Source organism: Cyrtonyx montezumae, unplaced genomic scaffold (genome assembly GCF_038088225.1).
Source record: "Cyrtonyx montezumae isolate F1298 unplaced genomic scaffold, pur_monq_1.0 scaffold_4, whole genome shotgun sequence".
Classification (NCBI taxonomy): domain Eukaryota; kingdom Metazoa; phylum Chordata; class Aves; order Galliformes; family Odontophoridae; genus Cyrtonyx; species Cyrtonyx montezumae.
The window spans coordinates 16,853,822-16,879,291 of record NW_027072045.1 but is presented as its reverse complement, the minus strand read 5'-3'; the positions used below and the strand labels follow the sequence as shown (position 1 = coordinate 16,879,291).

The 25,470-nt window shown below is 37.0% G+C and overlaps 1 protein-coding gene across 1 annotated transcript in view; it reads left to right on the top strand.

Moving 5' to 3' along the window:
• PLCE1 (phospholipase C epsilon 1) overlaps positions 1-25,470 on the top strand; it is a 122,047-nt gene that overhangs the window by 80,164 nt on the left and 16,413 nt on the right. The window contains exons 4-20 of the mRNA XM_065746152.1: positions 2,812-2,957; positions 4,703-4,961; positions 5,637-5,845; positions 9,682-10,357; positions 10,852-11,034; positions 11,905-12,022; positions 12,416-12,575; positions 16,447-16,569; positions 16,655-16,791; positions 17,750-17,988; positions 19,050-19,111; positions 19,216-19,381; positions 21,107-21,214; positions 21,665-21,781; positions 21,863-22,021; positions 22,182-22,305; positions 25,345-25,469. Coding sequence (XP_065602224.1) covers positions 2,812-2,957; positions 4,703-4,961; positions 5,637-5,845; positions 9,682-10,357; positions 10,852-11,034; positions 11,905-12,022; positions 12,416-12,575; positions 16,447-16,569; positions 16,655-16,791; positions 17,750-17,988; positions 19,050-19,111; positions 19,216-19,381; positions 21,107-21,214; positions 21,665-21,781; positions 21,863-22,021; positions 22,182-22,305; positions 25,345-25,469 — 3,111 coding nt within the window. The remainder of the gene's footprint in view (positions 1-2,811; positions 2,958-4,702; positions 4,962-5,636; positions 5,846-9,681; positions 10,358-10,851; positions 11,035-11,904; positions 12,023-12,415; positions 12,576-16,446; positions 16,570-16,654; positions 16,792-17,749; positions 17,989-19,049; positions 19,112-19,215; positions 19,382-21,106; positions 21,215-21,664; positions 21,782-21,862; positions 22,022-22,181; positions 22,306-25,344; position 25,470) is intronic.

The following is a 25,470-nucleotide window of genomic DNA, read 5'->3' as shown; positions in this document are numbered from 1 at the left end:
TTTGGAGTACTAGACTATTCTGGTTTTTGAAAAACCCATAATCCCCATTTCTAAGAGCTATACAGTATATTCAGATTAATCAAGTAACAGTCTGAGTAGTTCATAGAAAAACTGTATGAAGAGTTGCTGCTATTCAGAACCAGCAGAAAAATCAGTGAATACTCTTGGCTGTTACTAATTATGATTTAAGTGCCATATGAAAAAGAGAAGCAGCCTGTAGCGAATGCAGAGGGACAACTCTATTTTACTCCTAAGTTCATTAGTACGTAAAAGAACATGAATGAAATTTTGTTATCTGGGTCTGACTGAAGCCACACAGTCTTGCTCTTCACTCTTTTTCTTATCACCAGTAAATACAAATGTACTGAAGTTTCTGAAGCAGGCACGTTCTCCGTTTGTCAGTAGTGGGCTCTATGTTTAGCTGCTTTGTTCTGCAACTTGTTTCTGCCTTTATATCTTCCTTTGCCCATCCTGTTTTGTTGTGTAGACATGCAGACACTTAATTTTTCCTTCTTCTTTAGTGACAGACTTTCTAATTGTTTTCTGCTCTTCCTGTGAGTCTGTTCTTGTCACGCAGAAGCCGTGAACATAAACTTCAAAGGAGACTCCTTACTGCCTTTTGCACCCTTATTTTGCTGCAAAGGCTTGTTTGTACTAACCTTCATCATTTGTGTTTGCTTTTACAAAGTGTTTGTAAAAATTCATCGTAACTGTTTATGGCAGTTCTAAACTCTGTATTAAATAAATTTTCAGCACATAACTACTCTAGCTTCAAGGTTTCTTGTTAGGGAGTCTACATTCAAATGCATTTTTAGACATTCTTTATCTGCTTTGATGCTGTTCTCTCCTGACTATTGCGTGTAGACTACCTTAGATTAAAACAGATCTGCTTAAAATTATATTATTCTTTAAAATATTTAAACACATATTAATCAATCTGTCATTACCACATTTGGTATTTCATACCAAACAAATGTTATTAATATTTTTGTGTGTGATTGCATGTTTAGCTTTTGTATTCTCTAACGGAGCCATTTCTGGAAAATGAGAGTAATATCCAAAACCAATATGTAATTTTATTCCAGCATACACAAACAAGTCTATGCCAACCTTGAATCACATATTTAACTGTTTTGTTTCATAATTTCTGATTATTATTATTTTACATTTACTTAATTGAATTTCATTCTGTACATGTCCTCATCTGACCCCTGTGTCATACAATTCTGTTTTTTATATTCTACTGTACCCTGATGCTCTCCAGGTATACACTTCTTTGCTGATTGAGTTTTACATTTTAGGAATCACCAGCTGAGTGTTTCAGATAAAATTTCAGCAAAATTCAAGTGCACAGCAGTGTTGTTATTTCTTTGTGTTCTGACCTCTGCAGCGACAGCCTACATAAATTCTGTGGCTGGGAAAGGTCCTACAGCATGTTCTTGTGTACAACATGGACCTCTCCTGTTTGTTCTGCCTATATTGAAAGCTTTCTACTGCGGATCTGCTCCTAGTCTTTTCTATTGTTGCATGTTAGTTCTAAAAACATACTGAAACAGGAGCTAGCCATTTTTCTTTTGATTATTGCTAGGTTAGGAACAAGTTTCTTCCAGCTCTTACCTTTCATAACCACATTGTTTGGTGAGGGTTAGGGCACAGAGAACACTGTTTCAGTATGACTCCATTGTTCCCTGATCCTCACATCCCAATACCCTGTGTTGTACATTCCCTAGGATGTCCACAAGGGAGGAATTGCTTATTTGTTGTTCTCCACTTGGGTGTTGGGAACATTAACGAGCAACTTACATTTCTCGTACTCTTTTGCTGTTCTCCCTCAGGAGTGAGAGGCTGAGACTGTTGTATAGATGGAAGACCTTTATATTTGTAGGGTTTTTTACACTTGTTTTTTAAAATAAAATGATCTGTGCCCCATGAAGACTAAAATTTTCTGGTTTTTATAAGCTGCTCCTCACACCAGTGTTGCCTATAAACACTTTGAATCTTTCAAGACCAAAGAATGGAACTCAGTGTTGGTGAACAAATCACCTTTATTGCTTTCTAAGCATTTACATAATCTCAAAAAAGAAGCCCTGTGGAATAATACTTTGCAAAGGGACAGTTGATTTGAATTAGGCTTCCATCTGAAATATAACTACCTTTTATAGATATTATGGGGTCATAAGCTAGAAGGAAAATCTGCTCACTGGTAAAAGGAAGGTTTGACCTTTTTTGTAATACAAATAGAATTTTGCACCAATTCCTGATTCTGGCATGAAATAATCTCTGAGCAGAGACTGGTATTGTAGTCACAGTCACACTTAGGAAGGGTGGATTTTTTTGTTTTTTTACTTTATTTATAAACTCACCAGTGCATGAAAACAAAAATGGCAATATATAACAATTCACTTTCCATGTTGAAAGAACAAGGGGTATCCAGCGTGAGGAAGCTGAGATTTGTAACCTGTGTTAATGAGAATTTGCACTGCAGATCTCTCTGACAGCTTTAGAAATCATCCCTAACTTAAGCTGCCTGTTTTCTTCTGTGGCCTGAATGTACATTCATAATATTTATATTGCCATACAGTCATTTTTTATTTAAATAACTATTATGAGAGTAGTTAAGATTTAACTTCTGGAATGTGAGTATGTCTGCGTGTGAGGTCTGTTTGTAAAGTGTGTAGGATTGGGCCACAGGTGCATGTGTAGCATCTTCACTGATACCCTTTCCACAGGAGGAAAGCAAGAAAAGCAAACATGCATGAATGCTCTGTGACACTGCTTTGACTGACTGTACTGTATGTTTTATTTTACAAGGTGAGCTCGTGGGTTACCTGGCTGATCCTGACTGCAGGTTCTATGGAGGAGAAACGAGAAGTCTTCTCATATTTAGTACATGTGGCAAAATGCTGCTGGAACATGGGCAACTACAATGCTGTAATGGAATTTTTGGCAGGACTAAGGTGGGCAACTCTTTTTGCAAATGACTTCTCAGTGATAGATTACACTGCAGCTTCTGTTGAGCAGATTTCTCTGGAGAACAACGAAGTACAGAGATCTGTTGCATCATCTTGCCCTCTTACTTGCTAAGAATCCCTTTTTGAAAAAATTAAACATGCTAAAAACCATTTTTTTCATTATCATTTTCATTTCTTTTCATTTTCTACATTAGAAAGATAATATTTTTAAGCAAAATTTTTAAAATGTAAAGAAAGGTGACAAGCAGGTATGCTTTGTCTGAAATCTAAAATGTAAGTTGGGATTTGAAGTGTTCAGAAGACAAATGAAACATAATCATGGTATCATTCTGATAGTCAGACTGAAACTGCAAAAGAAAACAGACAAAACACATAAAAACATGCACAAACAACAAACAGCTAAAACTGTCTTGTTAAACTCCTCAGATTTATTTACACTTACTTAAGCTGGGATCTCATGCTGTAATTATTTCCTGTAGCCAGTCCTGTAGTGTCTCCAGGAGGAAAACAGAGTGTGAGGTTGCTGATTTTCCTGCAGAATGACAGTTGTGATGAGGTGCTGCCTTGACACAGGCTTGCACTTCAGAGAACAGAAAATTAGACTGGACAAGGAAGAGTTAAGATCAGATTTCCCATCACTTAGCTCTGACCCTCCTTGTATTTTGTGTTGGTGTAGCTAAGCTTTCATGTGTTGTACTGTTACTCTTTCTGGTTTAGTGAGGATTCTCTCTGAGCAAATTATTTACATTTTTGGTACATAGAACACAAATGCTTGTAGTCAAAAGGAGGTTTTTTAAGCAGAAGCATCCATGTAAGTTCCCTAGCCATGTCAGTTGTGAGGAAAAATGGAAAACAAATTAGGGCCTTAATTTTATCTGTAATGCATCTGCATGGCAGAAGGGAAAGTGAGGAGTAAGGCTGGTGAGGAATTAGCAGTGTGCCCAGGACTGGAACAGAAACTGAGGATAAGGATATTGAGCTGCTAGCAGTTCTACAACCCCTTTGGTGTGTCTGAGGGCAAGGTTGAGTAGAAAGGCCATGCCTTACATAGACATATAGATCAGAGGGTGAGTGGCCACAGTAATGCCAGCTGTCCTCAGAAGGAGTCATTTCTCTTTGAAGTCAGAACTTGGTCTGCAGCATGATGCTGGTTCCTGAGAACTGGAAGATTGCCTTGAGTTATATATTTCCATGGAAGAGTTAGAGTGTAATGGAAATAAATCAATGTAAGGTATTTCAAATTGTTCATTTTGTTGTTGTTGTTGTTTTTCTTTTCATTTGCTAGCTATATGGGTTGTTTACTCATAATACAGCTGAAGGAATTTGTAATAAACCATCTGGTTTATCTTCACACCATTTCTTCTCTTATTTCCTACTATGACCTTTTAACTTTAAGGCAATGACAAAATGAAATGAAAGCATTGGAAAACCTTGCCTTTTCTGTGTGCCTGAGCTTTTATTAAGATCCCAAATGTTATTCCAGTCTTATGTAAATCATACTGCTTGTTTGCCCTTGTTTCTTTTGTTATTTGGTGATTAAAATAAGGGAAACAGTCTCCAGCCAGAGTTTTCATAAATATAATGAGCTGACTGTGATTCATTCATTTCTGAGTAATGATAATAATTTCCACTGTTAAGTACATGCTGTAGGTGTTAGACTTTGGTGTAAATTGCTTTTATTTTATTTTACAATTGTTTTTAATAATTGTTCTGGACTCTTTTTTCACTAGGTCAAGAAAAGTTTTAAAAATGTGGCAATTTATGGACCAGTCTGACATTGAAACCATGCGAAGTCTGAAAGATGCTATGGCACAACATGAGTCCTCATCTGAGTACAGGAAAGTGGTCAACCGGGCACTCAATATTCCAGGCTGTAAAGTAGTTCCTTTCTGTGGTGTATTTTTAAAAGAGCTTTGTGAAATTTTGGATGGAGCATCAAGCCTCATCAGACTCTGCCCACGGTATAATTCCCAGGATGAGACATTAGAGGTAAATAGGATTGCTGTTCTAAGAGGTTGTGTTCCTTAGCCATCCAGTGCTTTATTTTATCCTCTATTACTTCATATTAAAGTTTCATCTAATTAGAGTTCTGTAAACCATACTATTATCCATAGTTCAGTTACATGAACATCAATTCAATTCCTGTAGTGACTGTAACAACATAGATTTTGTTATTAATAAGTTGTTTAGTACAGGAGTACTGAGCAGTTATTATCTATACCAAAGCAAAAAGCTTTCACATTGGTAAAGGAAGTATGTAAATACTTAAAAATGCAGCTATCTTCTCTTAAATGCTCTTATCTTCTGCATAGCTGAACTGGAAGGTTTTCAATTCCTTAAAAACAGAACTTAGAAGATCAATGAATCAAGCTTTTCCTTTATAAAATAAAACAATTCCTTTTTTTTTTTTTTATCTCTTTGTTTAGAAAATATGTCCCTGTTCTATGAAAACTGGGACTATTTAAAAAGTCTACAGAACTTATTGTAATTTGTGTTTCTTGATTTATGCAGTGGTTTCCTCTATTTAGGTACAAAATCCCACTAGAAGCTAATGGGAAATGTATATACTAAATATTCTTAATTATAAGAATTTCTCAAACAAGAAGTAAATGACACAGTGTTCCATTGCTCCTGTTACAGTATTAATCTATTAGATGTCTTTAGTTTGTTTCAGATTACAGTGGACAAGATAATTTCTTGCAACGAGTAGGCCAAGATGGGTTAAATAATCCTGAAAAAGAATCCACAGCAAACAGTATATTTCAAACTATTCGGAGCTGTAATCGCAGTTTGGAATCTGAAGAGGGTGAAGATAATCTTAGTGAAGGAAGCAATTCAAGAAAAAATTCCTTGAAGGACAGAAGTCGTTACCAGTAGGTCTCGTGTTTTATTTTCCATCTTCATCTCTATATTTCACATTTTTAATTTTTTGTTTCCTTTTACCCAAGCTCACTTAGGGAATCAGAGGCGACTTTTAACCTCTTCTCTTTCACATATTGTCTTCCAATTCAAAACTTTTTCCCACTGAAATTATAAGCATTTGATACCCAAATGCATGAGAACTCTGTGTATAGTTATATTTTCACTCATGATGTAATTACTTCCTCCCATGATAAGGGTAAATCCTTTTCATCTTACACACAGAGCTTTAAAAATCTACAGTTATGAATACAATTTTGATCTGTGGTGCCAGGAATAGCACCAGGACATATCTGTTATCAGAGCTCAGAACATTATATTCTGCACACCAGGGCAGTGTCATGCCCTTTCCAAAATAAAGGTTATTTATTATTGTTCGTAAGACCACTTCTTTTAAGGACATGTTCACTTGAGGCTTTTAAATTATGTCCAGAAGACATTTGTAAGTCATTCCACATTGTGAATTTTCAGTTTAATTTAGTCGCGCTATTTTGCCTAGATGTTTACTTGATTGTGCCCCATGAAAGATCTCAGTGCTCAAAAACACTCTGATTTTGACTGAATACCCAGTATAGTTTTTACTTTTCAGCAGCAAAAAAATATACTAAATGAGAAGGTTAAGATATGACTTTATCTTGAGCGGTGCTTTAGTGAAATTGCAGTCCAATTAGATATTGATGTATCAGCTTCAAATGAGGTAACTGTTAATGAAGCATCAAACAGAATTGTGCTTTTCAGAGGTTAAATGATGTGGAATCATAGCTTCATTTCAGTTGGGAGGGACCATAAAGGTCAGCTAATCCAACTCCCCTGCACTGAACAGGGACACCCACCACCTCTGTGGTCAACCTGTGCCAGTGCCTCACTACATTTAACGTAAATAACTCCTTCCTTATATCCAATATAAAGCTCCTCTCTTTTAGTTTGAAGCCATTTTCCCTTATCCCATCTTATAAAATGACACGACCAGGATTACATAAAAAACATGCTTATGTCCCTACTTGAGTTATTATATTGATAATGTCTATGAGAAATATCTATTACGTTCAGAAGTATCCAACCTATTTTGGCTATTACCCACAGAATCTAATAAGTGGCTGCCTGAGAAGGAGCTATCCTCTTCCTGTTTTAAATGCATTTATTTCATTAACATGCAATTGTAAATCTCATTTCAAATAAATAATAATTCTTTCCTGCAAGAATGGTTTCTAATAGAATTATTCACATCTGGCTTTACTTCCTTCTGGGCAGTGGCACAGTACAGTATGCCGGGAAAGGCAGTCCCACTTCTCTGTATGTTTCTGTTATCTCTTGACTTATTTCAGTGTAGGCATTTTCTTCCAGGAATTATTTTTCTTAATTAATATAGTTTGAATTCAATTCGTAGCTCACCATTCGAAGGAAGAATGAGCTTCTGAAATCAGCCTTTCACTCGAATACACAAAGCAGAATTTAAATGTAAAAGAACAACAAGGGAAAAAAGAAGTCCTTTTTGTTGTGTTTATGAAATCAGCTTTTTAAAATCAGTTATTTATGCTTTATGTCTAAATATAACTGAGTTCAATTCTAATTAAAGTATTTATTAAATGCAAAAACTTTAATGTGATATTGAAATGAACAAAACTGCAGATAAATAAATGTTCCTGATTCAGGTGTCTGATCATTGGTGTCTACTTCTGGTGCAGTAAAATGTTAATTTTGATGTTCTCATGGTTTGCAGAAAAGTACCTGTGAAAGTGTTAATTTACCTCTGTTTCTCATTATCTTGCCATCTCTTTGATGGAAATTGAAAGCTGGCTGAGACACAGAAAAAATTGCTGCAGAGAGGCAGAAGGGCTCTGTGCTGTTTTCCCTGTTGTACAGAGGCTGTGATATTTGGTTCATTTTTAATGCTGTAACCAAGTAATAGTCTTTCTTTTGAGACCTAAGCCATATCTGTTATGCAGCATTATGTAATCAAAATTTTATAATTAGTTTGCATCTTGCTGCTTTGAATTAATATTGTGAAAGACAAGCCCAGCAGAGCTGGGTATATTAGTTTGATTTGGAGAAAATTAAGGGCATCTTTTAAAATCGGTGAGCACTGAGTACAGCTGTTATTTTCCCAAATAAACTGAGTGTTACTCTACAGTCAGTGGTGTGTCTAATCACCCTAAGGTACTGAATATGCCAAGGAAATACAATTAAAGTTCTGTTAGACTTAGACAGTTCTCAAAGAAATAACAGCTGGTAGGAAAAAAATAGATGTTGAAATGCAATCTTTATGGAAACGTTAATCGATGAACCCATTAAAATTCTCTAAACTTTGTCTTAACGTTGTTGACCTTATCTCCTCTTCCTCTTTAACCTTTCTTAATTACGGTAAATACCTTCAGAATGAATAATAGGGAAAATCCTTATTTTTTTTTTCCCTTTCATATCTCTTGCGATTACCTCTTTTAAAACTGCAGTCTGTTTTAATGTTTCCTGTATCCTTTCTTCTCATTTTCTTGCATCTTAGTGCAGTACGTGTAAAGAAAGCTTCTGGTTCAAACCAAGTTCTGTAAGTTTGTTCCCAGTAATTGATGGCTATGTTGCTTTTGCCAGCTAATGCCAGAGTCTGTTTCAGAATATGACTGTGTGCATGTGCTTGGTTTACCTTGTTGCTGCTTGTGCATTTTAATCTACATCATGGCAGTGCTGTCACATGTGAAACAAGGCATGAAAAGAACTCCGGCATTTCTGTCTCCTCTATACTAGACTCCACCAGTCTTGCATATCTAGTCTTAGAATATATTTTCTAAGATTTTTCAGAGACTTGTTTGGTTATTTTGAAGGCATGAGGAAGAAAGACGTTTTAGTGATTGTTTTAATTTGAAAATCTGAACCTTGAGTAACCAGATAAATTCCCTAATGTGTGTTGTGTGGCAAGACTCAGCAATTTTAACGCCAGATTATACCAGCTCAGGTATATGGCATGACCTTTATTTTAAGGGAGATTTCTTAAGGAAGTGCAGTTACAGTTAACCCTGATATTATTAATCTGCCATGATTTGTCTGTCACCTCACCATCACTATTAGAACTGATGTCTGGCATTAGGGAAAAATCAAGTGAATTACTACTCTAGGGAGAGTGAATTTTGAGGAAGACCTGAAGGTTCCGTATGGGGTTTAACTCAGGGAGATAGGTGCATTACTTGCAACAAGTCCTAGTGTGAATCATGTTCTGCTCAACTGGTAGGAAGTAGCTGATAACATTCTTGCTGCATTCTTATGAGAAATGCATGTATTTTAAGCCCTAGTTTACAAGTGTTAACTAGAAACAGGTCTGTACATAAAATTAATAGCAGAAGAGGCATTGAAAGTCCTGTCTTCATTCCACTAGATATTGTTACCAGCTTCCACAAACAGTTCTTGGTATTTCTATTGGAGTGATATTGTGCTGTGGGTTTAGAAACTGGAATCACTTAACTTCAAGATCCAAAATGAAGTTGTTTCTAAGGTCCTTTGCAGCCCAAGCCATTCTACAATTGATTCTATGATAGTGAATATAATTCTTGGAAAATTCGAGGAAAACATAATTGTTATGGGAGTTGTAGTTAATTGTAGCAACATCTATTACTTCTGAATTGCAATAACTTAAATTGTAATACTGTAAAAACTACTGTAAGTCCCTGTATTTTTAATTTAAACTGCAGCATTAAAAGAAATAATAAGTTGTAGCATGAGTCAGCACATGAATCGTGTTTTATTAGGTAGAAAGTGGGTCCATTAAGCTGAATGTAAATCCCTCATCTTTGTTCACATACAGATTTATAATTGGAGATCTTTCGGATTCTGAAAGTGATATATTTGAGCAGTTGAAGGACTGGGACTCAAGTTCAACAGAAGAGCAACAAAAGGCTTTCTGCCATGGCATAGAACTCATTCCCTGGTACGTGTTGTCCATCAGAGCTGATGTCCACCAGTTCATGCTGCAAGGGGCAACTGTCATCCATTATGACCAGGAGACACATCTTTCAGCACGATGCTTTCTTCAGCTTCAGCCTGACAATAGTACTTTGACTTGGACAAAGCCCACAACAGTTTGCCCAGCAAATACTAAGGCAAAGCTGAGTGCACTGGGTAATACTGCTGAGCTTGGTAAATACCAGTTCCTTGGCAATACTGGACTGAATGGACTGGTGGAAGGTTTTCTGGATTTGTTTTCAGCCAAGGCTGTGTATATGGGACACTCTGGCATTGATATGCACACTGTGTGTGTTCAAAATAAACTTTGTAATATGTCTCTTGAAGAAAATGGTATAACATTACTTTATGGACTTCAGACTACTGATAATAAGTTGCTGCACTTTGTTGCTCCAAAATATACTGCCAGAATGCTCTACGATGGACTGCTGGAATTGACTAAAGCTGTAAGAAAAATGAGGAGATTCCCTGATCAAAGATTGCAGTGGCTACGGAAACAGTATGTCAGCCTTTACCAGGTAAATATGGTGTGATTTTTGTATGAGAAAAGTTCAAAGATGTCATCAGCGTATTGTCATACAATTAGTTTCTATTATAAGTAAACTGAGATTAGATGTGAATGCCAGACCTCCAACTTAGTAACATGGTTTGAGTGAGAATGATCTGGTTCTCTACATAATAGCTCATCAAGTGGTGCACATTTTTGATACATTTAAGTTATTTTTTATTGTTAAGTTCTTTGGAGTTTTAGAATAAATATTTTCTCAAAGAGAAAGCAATGACTGTACATGAAACTGGTGCAGAAAAAAATGAATGCTAAGATCTGAGGTAAAAAATATGAGATGGTGAGGAAAATAGCCCTTTTGCATTCATGCAGTAATTAGAAATTGCATGCTTATATCAGTTTGCCTTTCATTGGTTCCTTAGAGATGTCTTTATGATACATTAAGAAAATTTGTCTGTTCTTTGGCAGTTATTCTCCTTGCTTTGTTAATGCTGAGAATTTTTGTAGGAGGATGGAAGGTTTGAAGGCCCAACCTTGGCTCAGGCTGTCGAACTGTTTGGAGGCAGACGATGGAGTGCAAGAAACACAAGCACAGGAACTTTGACCAAAAGCACGGAGAAACCTAGTGTGCAGAGAAACAACACTCTGGGAATAACTGCAGCTAAGAAAAAGAAGAAAGTACTCATGAGGGTATTAGTGTATTTTGTTACTTATTTGACTGACTTGTTCTTACCTTTGCTCTGTAGCTAGCTGTACTCTGAACCAGGAGAAAGTTAGGTGGGAGCTTTAAAACAGTTTATTGCAGGTTTGGTATGTTTTGGCTTGTAGCTTACCATTAATTTGGTGGGGTTTTTATCATGTTTGAATTTCATTTCTAAGGATATGTGAGTGCTAGCAGAAAAGGAAGGAATCTCATTAAGAAATTTAGGTGTTACTTCAATATAGAGGTAAAATATTCTTAAGAACAAAAATAGTAACAATCAGGGTGATGTCTGCAGGCAGTAGTCAGTTGATTTGTTCCATATTGTTTTCATGTTGCTGAAAACATCAGCACAAATCTGCTTCACATTAGCAGGGGGTAAGATAATCTTACATGGCTGTCGGGAACGATGTCCTTTCTTTTTCTGGACTCAAGTACTTTTAGCAATAGCTAGTAAAGGGAAAAAAGCAGGGACTAGCAGCTGAATGCTGTACACATGGTCTACTGGGCAAGTAGGGGAGATGACAAGATCCATCCTCTTCAAATCTCCTGTGTCCCAGTGGAATAGTATAAAACCAGCTTGACTAATATAGAGGGGTGCAATCTGTGTCATCTTCTGCGTCATGTCAAACTGAGGTAACCACTGATGTTCTCCCAGTTATTATGCATCCTTCACCATGTTTAGGTTGTCTATTTTCTACTTGGATAATTTCACTGACAGCACAGTTATTGGCCTTAGAGAAGCTATTTCATAAGGAATAGCTGATTTATTTCATGGGTTTTTTTTACAGATTGCACTGATAAAGAATAAAAAAGTAGTAGTTTTGGAATGTTTATTATGGTGCTTGTTTCATTTCTAGGGTGAAAGTGGAGAGGCCACTGATGATGAAATGGCAACTCGGAAGGCAAAAAGCTGCAAGGAATATCGAAACAGAAGTGGTTCAGATCCTCAAGATATTGATGAACAAGAAGAATCAGGTAGATACATAGCTTCAGTATTTAAGAGTCTCAGGGTTTTGCAGAAAAAATCTTTATGCAGATGTTCTTTACATTGTTGAATATGTGTGTGTTAATGGTACAAAACTACTTTTACAGCTGAAACTCCAAATAAGTGCTGTGAAGTTTTGAAACAAGTTTATTTTTTAGTTTTTGATCGCTTTTTCATTATATTCAGTAGCACTGCCTTTCTAGTCAGAATAAAAGCATATATGAACTGTGTTCGGTATATATCTTTTTTACTTGTAGACAAATCTACAATCCCTGCAGTGTTTTATTGAGCATTAATGAATTATGGTTTAGGACTCTTGGGTGAAAGCATTTTTATTGGCACAGAAGCTGTAATAGTGCTGCAAACTTTTGTTTCCTTTGTAGATCAAAATATTATTATTAATGCTTCTCCATCTAACACCCTGTCATCAAGAAGAGCTCACTCTTTGACAGCATCTGGGCCTCCTCATTTAGGAGCTGCCACATCCTCACCAGCCAGACCAGTGTCCTCTCCTGTAATGTCTTCAAGCAAGAGTCAGTCAAGGTAAGGATGAAATGAATGCTTTGATTTAACAAGAAAAAAATTACTATTATTCAGTTACAATCATTTTTCTTGCCAAACTGATGAAATCTGACAAAATCAGTGCCAGAAAAGCTGTTCATCTTTTGATAGACATCTGAAACTCATTGTAGCACAACATCGGGCATTTAAGCTGAAATACGATGAATCTATGGACAGCATTGTAGACAGTCTGCAAGCCAGCATGCTTAAGTTAGTAAGCCAATTACAGAAGAAAATTGGAATGTGTCCCAAAACTCGGCAAGTTTAATTCTTTCTCCAGATTGTCTCCAAAACATAGTTACAGTTACTTTCTGTATAAAGAAACCCCAGCAAGCCATTTCTAGCTGAGGGAGAGTTAACTGCTGATGTTCCCAGTAAAGACTGCAGTAGTATCTCAGGCAATTGGAGGAGCCATTTTGAAATCTTCATTCCTTACAGCCCTCTGTCTTCTCCTTTAACATTCATCATTTTTCTATCACTTACGCAGCGCAAAAGATGATGCTCTAGTGTGCAATGACATATTTCAGTAATGTATTAATTCCAGAAATAGTAATAATGACATTAGTAGTAGTAGTAATAATATGGCAAGGATAATGTATGAGAGTTGTGGATGGTACTTGTTGATATACAAGACAGTGTCTCTGGAGACCTTCCAGTATCTTTTAACATAATGAAGGCTGTAGTATGGGTGTGAGACGAATATTGGGATTTCCAGGAAAGCAGTGGTAAACAATGAAGAGATTACTGCTGCTGGCAGAACATTATTTTGAGGAGATATGTCTTCTGTAATGGTTTATTTTGTTTATTTCCTAGTAATTTTTTACATTTCAATTGTTAGGTTTAGTGATGGAAGTGAGCAGTAAAACCACCTGTGGGCATCTGTGACTGGCTGCTGCTCCATGTAACATTTCTCTCTGAGACTTTCCTGTATTCTTCACTTCTTGTTCTTCACTGTCATACACAACTATGAGATGAACGTCTCAGACTTGGATTTATTTCTGTAGGGCATATATAGGGCTTTTGGTTGTTGTTCTGTTTGTTCATTAAGGATGGAAGCAATTTTATTTTTATTAAACTGAAGAAATGCTGCATTACTACCTCTGAAGAATGCTCCCCTGTTTTGCAAATCTGCTTTATGTTCTTTGTGCTGAAGGAGTTATTGTTCTGTAAATGGGATTAAAAGGCTCAGCTGAAAGCTCACATTCCCAGAGGAAGGACAGCTAATGTTGCTTTAAATCCTCTCAGTTCTGGGTTTCTGCATAACTTTGCACTCTGGGTTTCCCTGAGCTATGATGAGTTTTCCCTGGCAAAGTTGTTTGGAGACTCCACCGTGTCTCCTGGTAGAGCTCTCCCCAACGTGACAGGACCCTCCACTCTGCAACTTGCAGAAGATTATTCTGGAGAGGGTTCTGCCAGGCTCCACAGAAGCCTTTAGAGCACAGAAGGCTGAGCTGCTAACAAATGATTGAATGTGCAGTACAGAGCTTCAAAAGGGAGAGCATGGAAGATTTCTGATTCTTTCGTTTTCTGTCTGTATATTATATACATTAAAATTAGCCCTCCCTAAGAATCACTTAGATCCATGTCTCTGCTACGTGTGAAACTCTAAGTAAAATTGGATGGAAAAGAAACAGAATATTGTTAACAATTTTAAATGAGAAGGAGATATTTTTGTATGTTTTAAATAATAGTACCTGCAGGTAGAGAATGAAAAACTGTATTTTTACAGATATAGTTCACAGTCTTGTTATTTCGTACCTCCTTCCTAACAACTTCAATTGGAAATAAATCCTTATTGAATCCAGATGTGCAGATAATTTCACACACAGGGAGCCTGCAGCTGTCTTCTGTCATTCTTTTGAAGTAAATGTGCATGCAGCAAATTCCAAAGTTCTTTGGAAGTGTAGTGCTGCCCCTAAGGTGGAAACAAGGGAAAGGGTGGTAATACACTAGGAATCATATAGCAGAAAATGAAAAATAAAGATGAAGGCTTATTTGTGGAGAAGGTAAAGTTTGTTCTCGTTGTCTGTATACAGGGATAATCTAGACTACTCCTAATTATACAGTTTTGATGGTTGGTGGTAGTGGGCTTTTCTTGTTTAGTTGACTTTTTTTTTTAAATCATCTTATGTGGAATGATTGTGGAAGATGATCATTAGGGATCAATTCTGGAGAAATGGTAAGGTTTCTTTATATGCTGCTGGTTTTCCCTTCAGTGCTCTGCCATTCCAGTCTGTAGGAGTCAAGAGACTTTCTTCATCGTGGTTTATTTTTCTTGTCTGATAAAAATGTTAGGAATTATTTTAGCCCCAAAGTTATATGCAGTAAGTCAGTACTTGCCATAGTGATGTCAAACAAATTGAACACTATCAACCAAAGTAGATGGTATTTTTTAATACTTCACATCACATGCTGTTTTCAATTGCATGCATCCATCCCAGGCCAGGAGTGAACTGAGGAATCTGATCTAGTGTATTTATGTGAAGTCTGCTTGTAGCACTAATTTCCAGGGACTGCAAAATGTCTTTAGGGACACTGGACAACATGCTGCTCCTGTTTTTCCATCACAGCTGTTGGAACTGTTTGTACTGAACCTGATGTCAGGATTCCTAGATTAATGGATTTGTAGATTTGTACATTATGGAGCAATAAAAGCTGACATGTGGTCACTTAGTCTTGTGTTTTTAAACAAATACTGCAATTTCTGGAGTTCTGCTTTGAACTAGACAATTCTGACTGTTTCAGTTCCTCCCTTTGCAGGATGCTGGTGGATCCCAGTCATCCAGGTGTGGTCCACAGGGGTTTAGGTGTGGGAAGAAGCTCAGGAACTAGGCCTATCTGGCTGATACCCTTACAAAATGAGTACTTGAAATTCACTAAGGACTTGTCCATGCTGCACAAGGAATAGTTCAAGCTGGGGAAAAACTAAAGATACTAGTGCCAGTCCTGTAGTAGCTTGAAGACTTCAGGGTACAGCTTTTAGAAATTCGTTGTTTTGCTTCAAAAACTTTATGTTCACTTGCACAACTTAGATTAACAATTACAAGTATAAAGAATTTGGCTTGGCATCACTGAAATCAACTAAAATAACGAACACACAACGGATAGTTGTTTCTGTGATTATTTTCTCCCTTTGCACTCAAGAAATGCCAGTTTGCTTTCCTTCCTTCAGTCCAAGAAGCTGCAAGGAGGAAATCATTAAAAGGAACTGGTCTGCAGGGGTTAATGCCCAAGCTTAAAAGAAGTGGTCTGTAGCTTGACCTGTCTTTGAGGTATCTGAGGATTGTCCCAACTGTTTTTGGAAAGTATGTGGGAAGCCTGTGTGGCTGGGAAATGAGGAGGCTTGAGTGCTGGGGGAAGGGTTATACTTCTTTAGATATATGCCTTTAATTCTCCCAGACAGGAGAAACCCCAGGTGAGTGAGGAAAATATTTGTTTTTACTGTGTATCTCCTTGTAATGTTACTGTTTTATTTTGATAGTTATAAGGAATTATATATCCTTCTTTTCTTTCCCTTAGCAAATCTTCAGTGAGCCTCATAGGCAGCAGGACACATAAAGCTTGTGGTACTAGTGTACCAACGCTGTTTTCTTCAAATTAAAAATGAGAATGCATTCTTTTTTGCCATTTACATCAGACCCTTCTACACTTTGATATGTTTTAAATATGCTTCAGTCTTTCTGGTAAAGTTTGCAGTTATCTTGTGAGAAACCAATAGCCATTATAAAACAAGAAAGTATAATTGTCATTATTAATCTTACAACATTCAACTTTATTCGCTGTTAATGCAGTAATGCATAATATTTCAATACATGTAATATAACCAAATCACAGCAGTCTCTTTGTGATTTAGCGCATGGAGCAGCAGTAGCTGGCATGGCCGCGTTAAAGGAGGAATGAAGGGGTTCCAGAACTTCATGGTTTCTGATAGTAACATGACTTTTGTGGAATTTGTGGAGCTCTTCAAATCTTTCAGGTGAAATATTATGTTTTTTCTGTGTTGATCACTTTCATCCAAGTTTATAAAAGAGTAAAAAAAAGACTTCTCCTGTCTTTTACAGTGTCCGTAGCCGCAAAGACCTTAAAGACCTTTTTGATGTCTATGCTGTGCCTTGCAATCGATCTGGTTTAGAGCCTACTCCACTTTATACTAATTTGAAGATTGATGAAAACAGCATTGGATTCCAACCCGATTTAGGTTTGTTAAAGAAGAAAACTCAAATGGTAGACTACTGAACAGCTTCAGTTAGAGGCCTCAAGAAAACATCTCTCAGTCAATCTCATAAAGGGAAATCAATTATAAATCCAAGCACAGCATAGTTGTCATACCTCCAGTAATGCCTGGTTAGTGGGATGTAAGACAGGTTCTTTGTTCAGAAAGGATGAAAAGTACTCCTGTTTTATGTTAAACAGCTAGATTTGTAACTAACTAGTATAGCAGAGGCAAAAAGCTTTTTTCTGAGAGGCTGGGCCCAGTACAGGTAGTGTCTGGTTGCAGGAGCTCTGGAATCTGCCATAGAGCTAATACAGTGAGCAAACCTAGGAATCAGAAAGGAAAAGGCTGTGCCCTGAGTTTCATCTGGTTGTTTTTTTTTCTTACCTATCTGGTTTCCATTAGATCTGTTTTATTTGGGCCAAGGGGAAAGGAAACCTTTGTCCCCGTTTACATTCCCTAGTTGCTATAATCTTAAGTTTGGAGCTTTGTTCATATTTAAAGAAAGTAGTATTTCTGCCAGGCATTATGTGGGGAGGGTACAGCTAACATGTGGAACTGGAAGCAGATAAGGTCTGTAGGCAGGCTACGGGATTGCACACAGCAAAAGAAAGACTTCAGTGGTGTACATGGCTGTGAGAGGATGCAGGAAAGTCCTGGATGACAGTGGGAGAGACTGTGGATCCCTGTTAAGACATTCCAGGATTTTGTGTATAATAGTTAATTGCTTACAATAGTCCACTCCCACTGCTTTGCATATGCAGTTAACTCTTTTTCTCCTATGGGTGGATGGAAACAAGATGGCTCACGTTTACAGTGGTCAATAAGATATTCATGTATTTTTACAATGAAATATGTTAAATTCACTTCTATACAATTCATCCAATACACACAATGATGTATCCGATATTTATTTTGTTTTTTGTTTATTTATTTTTAATAGATTTATTGACTAGGAACGTTTCAGACCTTGGTTTGTTCATTAAGAGTAGGCAGCAGTTGTCAGATAACCAGAGGCAAATATCTGATGCTATTGCTGCTGCCAGCATTGTAACTAATGGTACTGGAGTAGAAAGCACATCACTGGGGATATTTGGTGTGGGCATCCAGCAGCTGAACGACTTCCTTGTGAATTGCCAAGGAGAACACTGCACCTATGATGAAATCCTCAGCATTATCCAGGTTTGTAATGCAAACATCTCTTTTACTAGGAGTCTTGTTACTTCTCTTTTCCCTGTATGTGTGCCCAACAGTATTGTCTAAAGGCATGGAGTATTTTATTTTGTAGTTCTTGTTTCCAGCTGACAGTTCTAGTGTTTAATATTTTCTTTATTACAGGCTGTAAAGTTGTGCAAGTATCTATACAAGCACACCCATAAAAAGAAAAAAAAATGATGCAAATAAACAGGAGTGGGTTTTTTTTTGCTATATATACTTTACATAGGAAGGGACACAACACTTGGGAAAAGTGTTCTTGGTTGTGCATTCTTTTCTTCTTGTCTGACATTACCTTTGATAAACCCTAAGTTGGAATTGAAAAAAACCACATTGTTTCCACATATGTTTATTTTATTGTTTAAAAGCAAGCAAAGCAAAATAGAAAACAGCGCTTAATTAAATCCTTCACCCTCTCAGAGCAGAAGCAAATACAGACATCTTGCTCCCTCCTTGACTAAAGTGAGCATTGCATAGAAAATGAGAAATTTACATTAAAAATCTGGAATTTCACCAAATGTGTACTTAATACAATCCAAAACCCACTTAGTAGTTCACTGAGGTTAGAAGTTGAGTGTTTGAACTATTAATATACATCAGGTTGCAAAGCCTAAAAGACTGAAGTTCTGAGGCCAAAAGCCTCCAGTTTGACAAGGTGTTGTGTTGTGTTTGAACAGGAAAGGAAGAGCAGGAATGTTTGAGCAGGATAGGAAGAGAATATGATTATAGATCTTTCTAATTTCAGCTTAAGTTCTGACTGCATTTTGAATGGGAGATTGGATCCAACATCCCTTCCAACCTGAATGATTCTATGATTTTGCAATTAATAGCTTAATTTGCTTGTTTACTGATTTTTAAAGCAAGCATGAGCATTCCAGACACCAAGCTGAGAAACAAAAATACTGTTTTTTAGGCACGGTAACTAGTTAGTTCAGTGTGAAAACTACACAGTGAAAATACAAAATAAATAAATACATAAATAAAGGTATTTCTAAAAATCATTATTATATATCTCTTCCTTCCTGTAGAAGTTTGAACCCAGTGTCAATATGTGCCAGCAGGGGCTACTATCTTTCGAAGGATTTGCAAGGTAATTGTTAATTTATATATATGACACCACTGTATTAATGTGTGCAGGACATTCACAAAATACTCAGCACAGCGTAAGACTTCCTCACATCTTCTTACTTCTAGGTTTTTGATGGACAAAGACAACTTTGCCTCCAAAAATGATGAGTCCCAAGAGAATGCTGAGGACTTGCAGTTTCCACTATCATATTACTACATTGAGTCTTCACACAATACCTACCTTACTGGACATCAGCTTAAAGGGGAATCCTCGGTGGAACTCTATAGCCAGGTAAACAGGGTTAGATCATTGCGTAGTTTTCAACATTAATGTGTTTGTTTAACTGGCAAGTGCAGGCACATGATCTTTTTGGTTTGTAACTCTAAATGTTCTTAGACCCTGCTTGTAAAAAGCTGGAAAACATGATGTGTGGGAAAGCTGCCCGTAAGCACAGTTGTGCTCAAATGCCTTTTCTAAGGCAAAAAAATAAAAAAGGGCTTTGAGATTCATAGCATCTAGACACCAGTCGGTCTGACCCAACCTACTAAAATTAGACTTTCCCACAGGAAAGACTGATCTAATATTTTAGTTCATTCAGATGTCAAAACCACTATTCAAATATTGTACATTGCACTGCAAAGACTAATTTCAAATGGAACTATAACATCTAAAAACATTACTTCTAGGAATATTCTAGAGTTTCTTAGACTTTTTGCCTGGTGAACAGGAAAAAAAAGCCATTTTTTCCTACGGCATTTAGTTCTGTGTTTGTTTGTGTACACGTGTGGGGGTGTCTGTGTATTTACCAAATGCTAAAGAAGGCACCACATTTCCTGTGAGTCGTGCTTTTGTGACTCACTATTGGAAGGGCTCATCTGGTGTCCCATTTGTCACGTCACTTGGAGATTTAGATAGAGGGATGAAGCTGTGTTAGGAAGGCCTGAATAACGTGATGGTGATGAAAAGTGTGAATACAGAGGAGGTTCCCATAATATCGTTGCACAGAGTGCTGTGATTATTTTGTTGGGAATATACTGGCAGTGAGATAGATCTCAGTTGGGTCTAAACTAAGTGCAATGCAGGAAAGCCTCTGCCTGTCCCTAGGCAGTTTTCACAGAGGACAGGGCAGTCTGTCCTGGCTCAGCGTGCCTGGCTGTTGCATGGGCGGTGATGCCAGCCATGCACACAACTCCCCAAAACATTCTGAATACCAGAAGTAATTTTTTTCTAAATAGAAGAATTTTTTTGTTATTGTTCATGAGTGTACTTAGTAGGAATTATTTTGATTGTAGAGATTTTCAGAAAAAAAAAGGGTAATAAAGATAACTTCTCAGTGATAGGTAGTTCTAAATAAACAACAGCAATAAAAAGCATGGGATTATCAGTAGATAATTCAGCTTATCTTTCTCACCATCCTTCTCTGCTTTCTTTGTTGGTTTTCTAGACAGCAAAGAAATAAGTAAATTAGCTCATTATCACTAAACAGGATGGCCAGGCACATTTGCATTCTGATTATCCTTGTGGAAATTCTTCAGTAGAAATTATTTTCAGACCACCTTCCATTTAAAAAAAACATCATCAACAACAAAATATTCCAAAGTGAAAGCAGCAATGCTGTGCCCATAAGCTGTCATGTTAACAACCTGCAACGAATTGCCACATTACTTGCCAACTGCTTCTGCAGGTGAAAATGCAGAAATGTTTTCCTCCCTCAGGACACCGAGGTATACATTAAGAACCATTTTCTGCAATCAGATTCCACATATTCTGTAAAATACCATGAATTCCCAAGCTTTACAGTACTTCTCCTAAGAACATTTGTGCCTTCTTCATTTTCCCGCTAGGGAATGCCGTTAGCTGGGGACTGCAGCTTCTGTGGGATGTTTACAGAGACTGCTAATTCCAGTTCTTTTTCTGAATCACTGCACTTTCATTTAGCTCTGCAATATCTGTCTTGTGCTTTGATGATATCAGGCTCCAGCTTCTACATGCTCATACTGTTCAATTGCCTTACAGGTTCTCTTACAAGGCTGTAGAAGTGTTGAATTAGACTGCTGGGATGGCGATGATGGAATGCCTATCATTTACCATGGGCATACTCTTACAACTAAAATCTCTTTTAAGGTATGCTAGTAATTACATATAGAAACAAGCACACACACACACACACAGAAAAAACAACAACAACAACAACAACAAACCCTGTACTTTTTCTATAACAAGGCAAAAGAAAAAAAGCCTACTAGAAAAATACAGGTCTGAATAGGCTAAATCCTAATAGAATATGATGTACTACTTCAGATATGAACTCTCTTATTGTAAACATTATGCTTTTTAAATTTGTTTTTGTAGCAGATGAATGATAGTTCTTGAGGGTGTTTTTTTTTAATGTGTCAGTGTAACTCAAACTGTTTTAAGTTCCATTATAAGGAGATGCTAAACTGATCTGTAGGAGCTTGTTATGGAAACAAAGTATGGACTCTTTCTTAGAAGGGAAACCAAACGCCTTTAAACTAAAGTGAACTAACTGAATGCTGCAAATTAATCACATTCTTTCAATGACCTTTCTTTTAGGAGGTAGTTGAAGCCATTGATCGCAATGCATTTATCACCTCCGACATGCCAATTATTATATCCATAGAAAACCACTGTTCCTTACCTCAGCAGCGCAAGATGGCTGAAATTTTCAAGGTGGGCCATAAATTGCAGTAGATTTATCTATGGACATGCCTTGGGGCCCTTCCATAACATATCTTGTTCTCGATATTTCAGAATGTATTTGGAGATAAGCTGGTAACCAAGTTTTTATTTGAGAGCGACTTTTCTGATGATCCCATGCTTCCTTCACCTGGCCAACTGAAAAGAAAAATCCTTCTTAAAAATAAGAAGCTCAAAGCCCATCAGACACCAGTGGATATATTGAAACAGAAGGTATAGTCCTTCGTTAATAGCGAGCAGTGAGACTTAACGGTAGCTAGAAGTAATTCATTTATATTTTATACTTTCATATGAGTTATTAGATACAATCAGTGAAGAAAACTCTTATTAAAAGTACCTTCTAGTAATTTAATAAGTGGTTCTATTCTGATAGGCTCACCAGCTGGCACACATGCAAGCACAGGCTAGCAACGGTGCTAGCAACCCCACACCTACCAATGAAGAGGAAGAAGATGAAGAGGATGAATATGACTATGACTACGAATCTCTTTCTGATGGTGAGAATGTATATTTCTTTCTTACACTGCTGTTGTTAGGGAACTGTAGCAATAAGATTTGTGAATATTATTCTAGTTCAGGAATGATAAAGATAAGCTGAGGAAAGTGCTAACTGTCCTCATTGGCACTTCAGTGTGGTATAGAGGACTCAAGTGTTAACTCCAACCATGTGATATTTTAACTGTGTAACGTATAATAATTTTTAGTCTCTATGGGTTGTTTTTATATTCCTTATTAATTATGAAAACAAAAATTACCTTCACAGTTTAGTCTGTCTACATTCACCGATATTGTCTTTTCTAAGGAGCAGAAACACCTGAAAGCTCAAGGTTCACAACAGGCTTAGTCCTTGCATCTGCCTGAACTTTATCTAAGATGCAGATTCTTCAAAACCCCCCCACTGTTTGTTTGTAATTCCAGATACCCTTGAAATCCCTATTTTAGTTCGATTCTGTTATTTTTCATATTCATTATTTTTTGTTATTTTAATAATTTGACAAGAATATATCAGTGTAAATCACAGTGCATTTGAAAGATGAGACAACAGCAATAACTGGAAGTCAGATCAAGCTCTTTGGCTAGGTAAATGCTCAACTTTGTTCAATATCTCCAGAAATGGTTCACAGAACTGATTAAGGGACAAAAATTTACAGGTGTGCCTCAGAGTAGATAAATGCAAGGTGATAAATGTAAGGGGAAAAATAAACTTTGCTTATGTGATTCAAAGTTCTAAACTGTCAGTAACCATTTGAGAGATGTTAAGAGTTGTTTTAAGTATTCTGAAATCCTCACATAGTATATATGGAGACAGCTAGTTGTATGGAGACAGCCAAAAGAGCCTATAAAATATTCTAGATCCAAAAAGATGATCATCAGGAACAGAACTGGAAACAATGCATCTTTTTGCTTTTATATAAAACCTTGTTGTGCCACAACTTGAGTTCTTGCCTCCAGCTCTTAAAGAGTAAGTTAGAGAAAAGGGCAACCAGAGAAGTAAATGGAATGGGCAGTAGCTCTGCAGGAGTATGAAAAGGCTGGAATTTGTCAGTTAGTAGTGAAGGGGACCTAGGGTTGCTTAGAAGAACGTTTACTAAATGATGATTTGGTGGATAAAAGGGAGTACAGGAGTGTTACAGTGTTTAGGAGGCTCTCAATAGAACAAGTAAATCAGCCTAAAACAGGTAAAAATACACACTCTTTTACACAGCTGGCAGTAAACAGTGGGAATTCGCTGCCACAGGAAATTGTGGAGACAGACAGTATCAGCAGATCCAAAAAAGGATTGAATGTACCGTGGACAGAATTTTAATCAAAAGTTATAGCTAGAAATGTGTGGCCCAACATTCCAAATATTCAGCAATTGTGGATGCTTGAACCATCCGTTCAAGGGAAATGGACCATGCCGAGTGCTCTCTTTATACAGCATCTCCTGCTGCCTCTGTCAGAAACAGAATACTGTGCTAGATGGACTACTGGTCTGATACAGCTGAGCACATTCTCCTAGCTAAATTGTAAAATAGTTCACTTACTGAACCCGTAAGTCTAATGGGTACCTGGTCAAGTTCTAGGTGCCATGTTCAGGGAAGATGTGAGGCTTAAGCATGCACACCCTGCAGCACAGGACCTTGACAACAACAAAAAGTAGAAAAATGAATGAATGCTGAATCTGAGTGTTACTGCTTGCAGGACAGCAGTATTATTCACACTAATAGAACACTCAAGAGGCTAGTTAAGGTGCTGCCTTCGGTTGTGTTTTACTAGAAGGCTGGCCTAGATGGCTGTCTCTAGTATTCTCCTTGTAAGGAGCAGGGTGGAGAAAACATAGATAAAGCTGCTGTGAAAATTTTGCTGTTAGCATGTTTGTCAGGAAAATATTGCTAGCTGACTGCAGTAAGTGACATTTAAGCAGTGTTAGTTAAGAGATTTCAGAAATCTGAAGCTCACAAGAAATAGTCACATCTCACTGTACATGAAGGAATCTGAGGTATGGTTTACTGCCTTATTACGACTATCATTCTCTGGGCTTTTTACTTATGTTGATGTTTTGGCAAAACGAATCTAAATAATTGTCCATAAACCTTCTGAAAGATTTTCATTTTTATTTTCCTCACTGATACATTAGGTTTGCAAAAGGCTAATAGTTTTACAACTGACACTTAATTTTCATTTCTCTGGCTGTAAATCTTAATTTCCTTTACTCTTATTCCCCTTCTGACCCTGTTTCCCTGTAGCAGATGTCCTTAATGCTTCTCCTGCTCCTAACAGCCAGGAAGGTAAAGGCCGTTTGGTTGAGCATTTTAACTGCATGAAATAAGCACTGCATCACCAGCCTGTTAAAAATGACCGTGTGATTATACAGATTCTACCTCGTAGTAAAACTACAAACGTTTTATATGGCATTGTTAATTGGTCAGGAAATGTTAGAAGACTGCATGTGTGACACTGGTTATGCAAAGAAAGAGTACGGTCAAAGCATCAGGGGTATCAAGAATGACTAAAACCATTCCTTTTGTGACAGCTACAGTATTTTGATCCAGAGAGACCAATTAGAAGGTGTAGCATTCTGTGACAAACACGCTGCTTTGAAGTGGGATTTATTGATATAAAAAATATTTGTGCACAGTGAACGTAAGGAGAGAGAAGGCAAAACTTTCTGTACAAAGATACGTACATGTTTGGTGTGGTTAATTGTGTTTGGACTTCAGCAATTCTTTCTTGTTCAGAGGTATTCATTATTGTCACATGGCGAGCTTGAAAAAGTAATATTAATCCATGAAATGATTTTGTTTTAAGCATTTTCTGAGCACAAAAGGATGGGCTTTAAAGAAGTGCAATATATTAACCAAAGCTCAGCATTACAATTTTCAAGTAGAAAGTTACTACTAAAATAAAAGAATGCTTTGCCCAGTAAATGCATTATGATGGCATCTGGTTGTTCAGATAAAATTCACGTGTTATCCACAACTACTATTATTCACATTACATTTCCAGTTGACTTTTTTTGCCTCTATGTTTATTAAAATCCCATTAATTTTTAGATAACATTCTTGACGACCGACCTGAGAATAAATTATCAAGTGATAAGCTGCAGTTTGAATATAACGAAGAGACTGCCAAAAGAATAAAGAAGGCTGATTGTGCTGCTTACAGTAATAAAGGAAAGG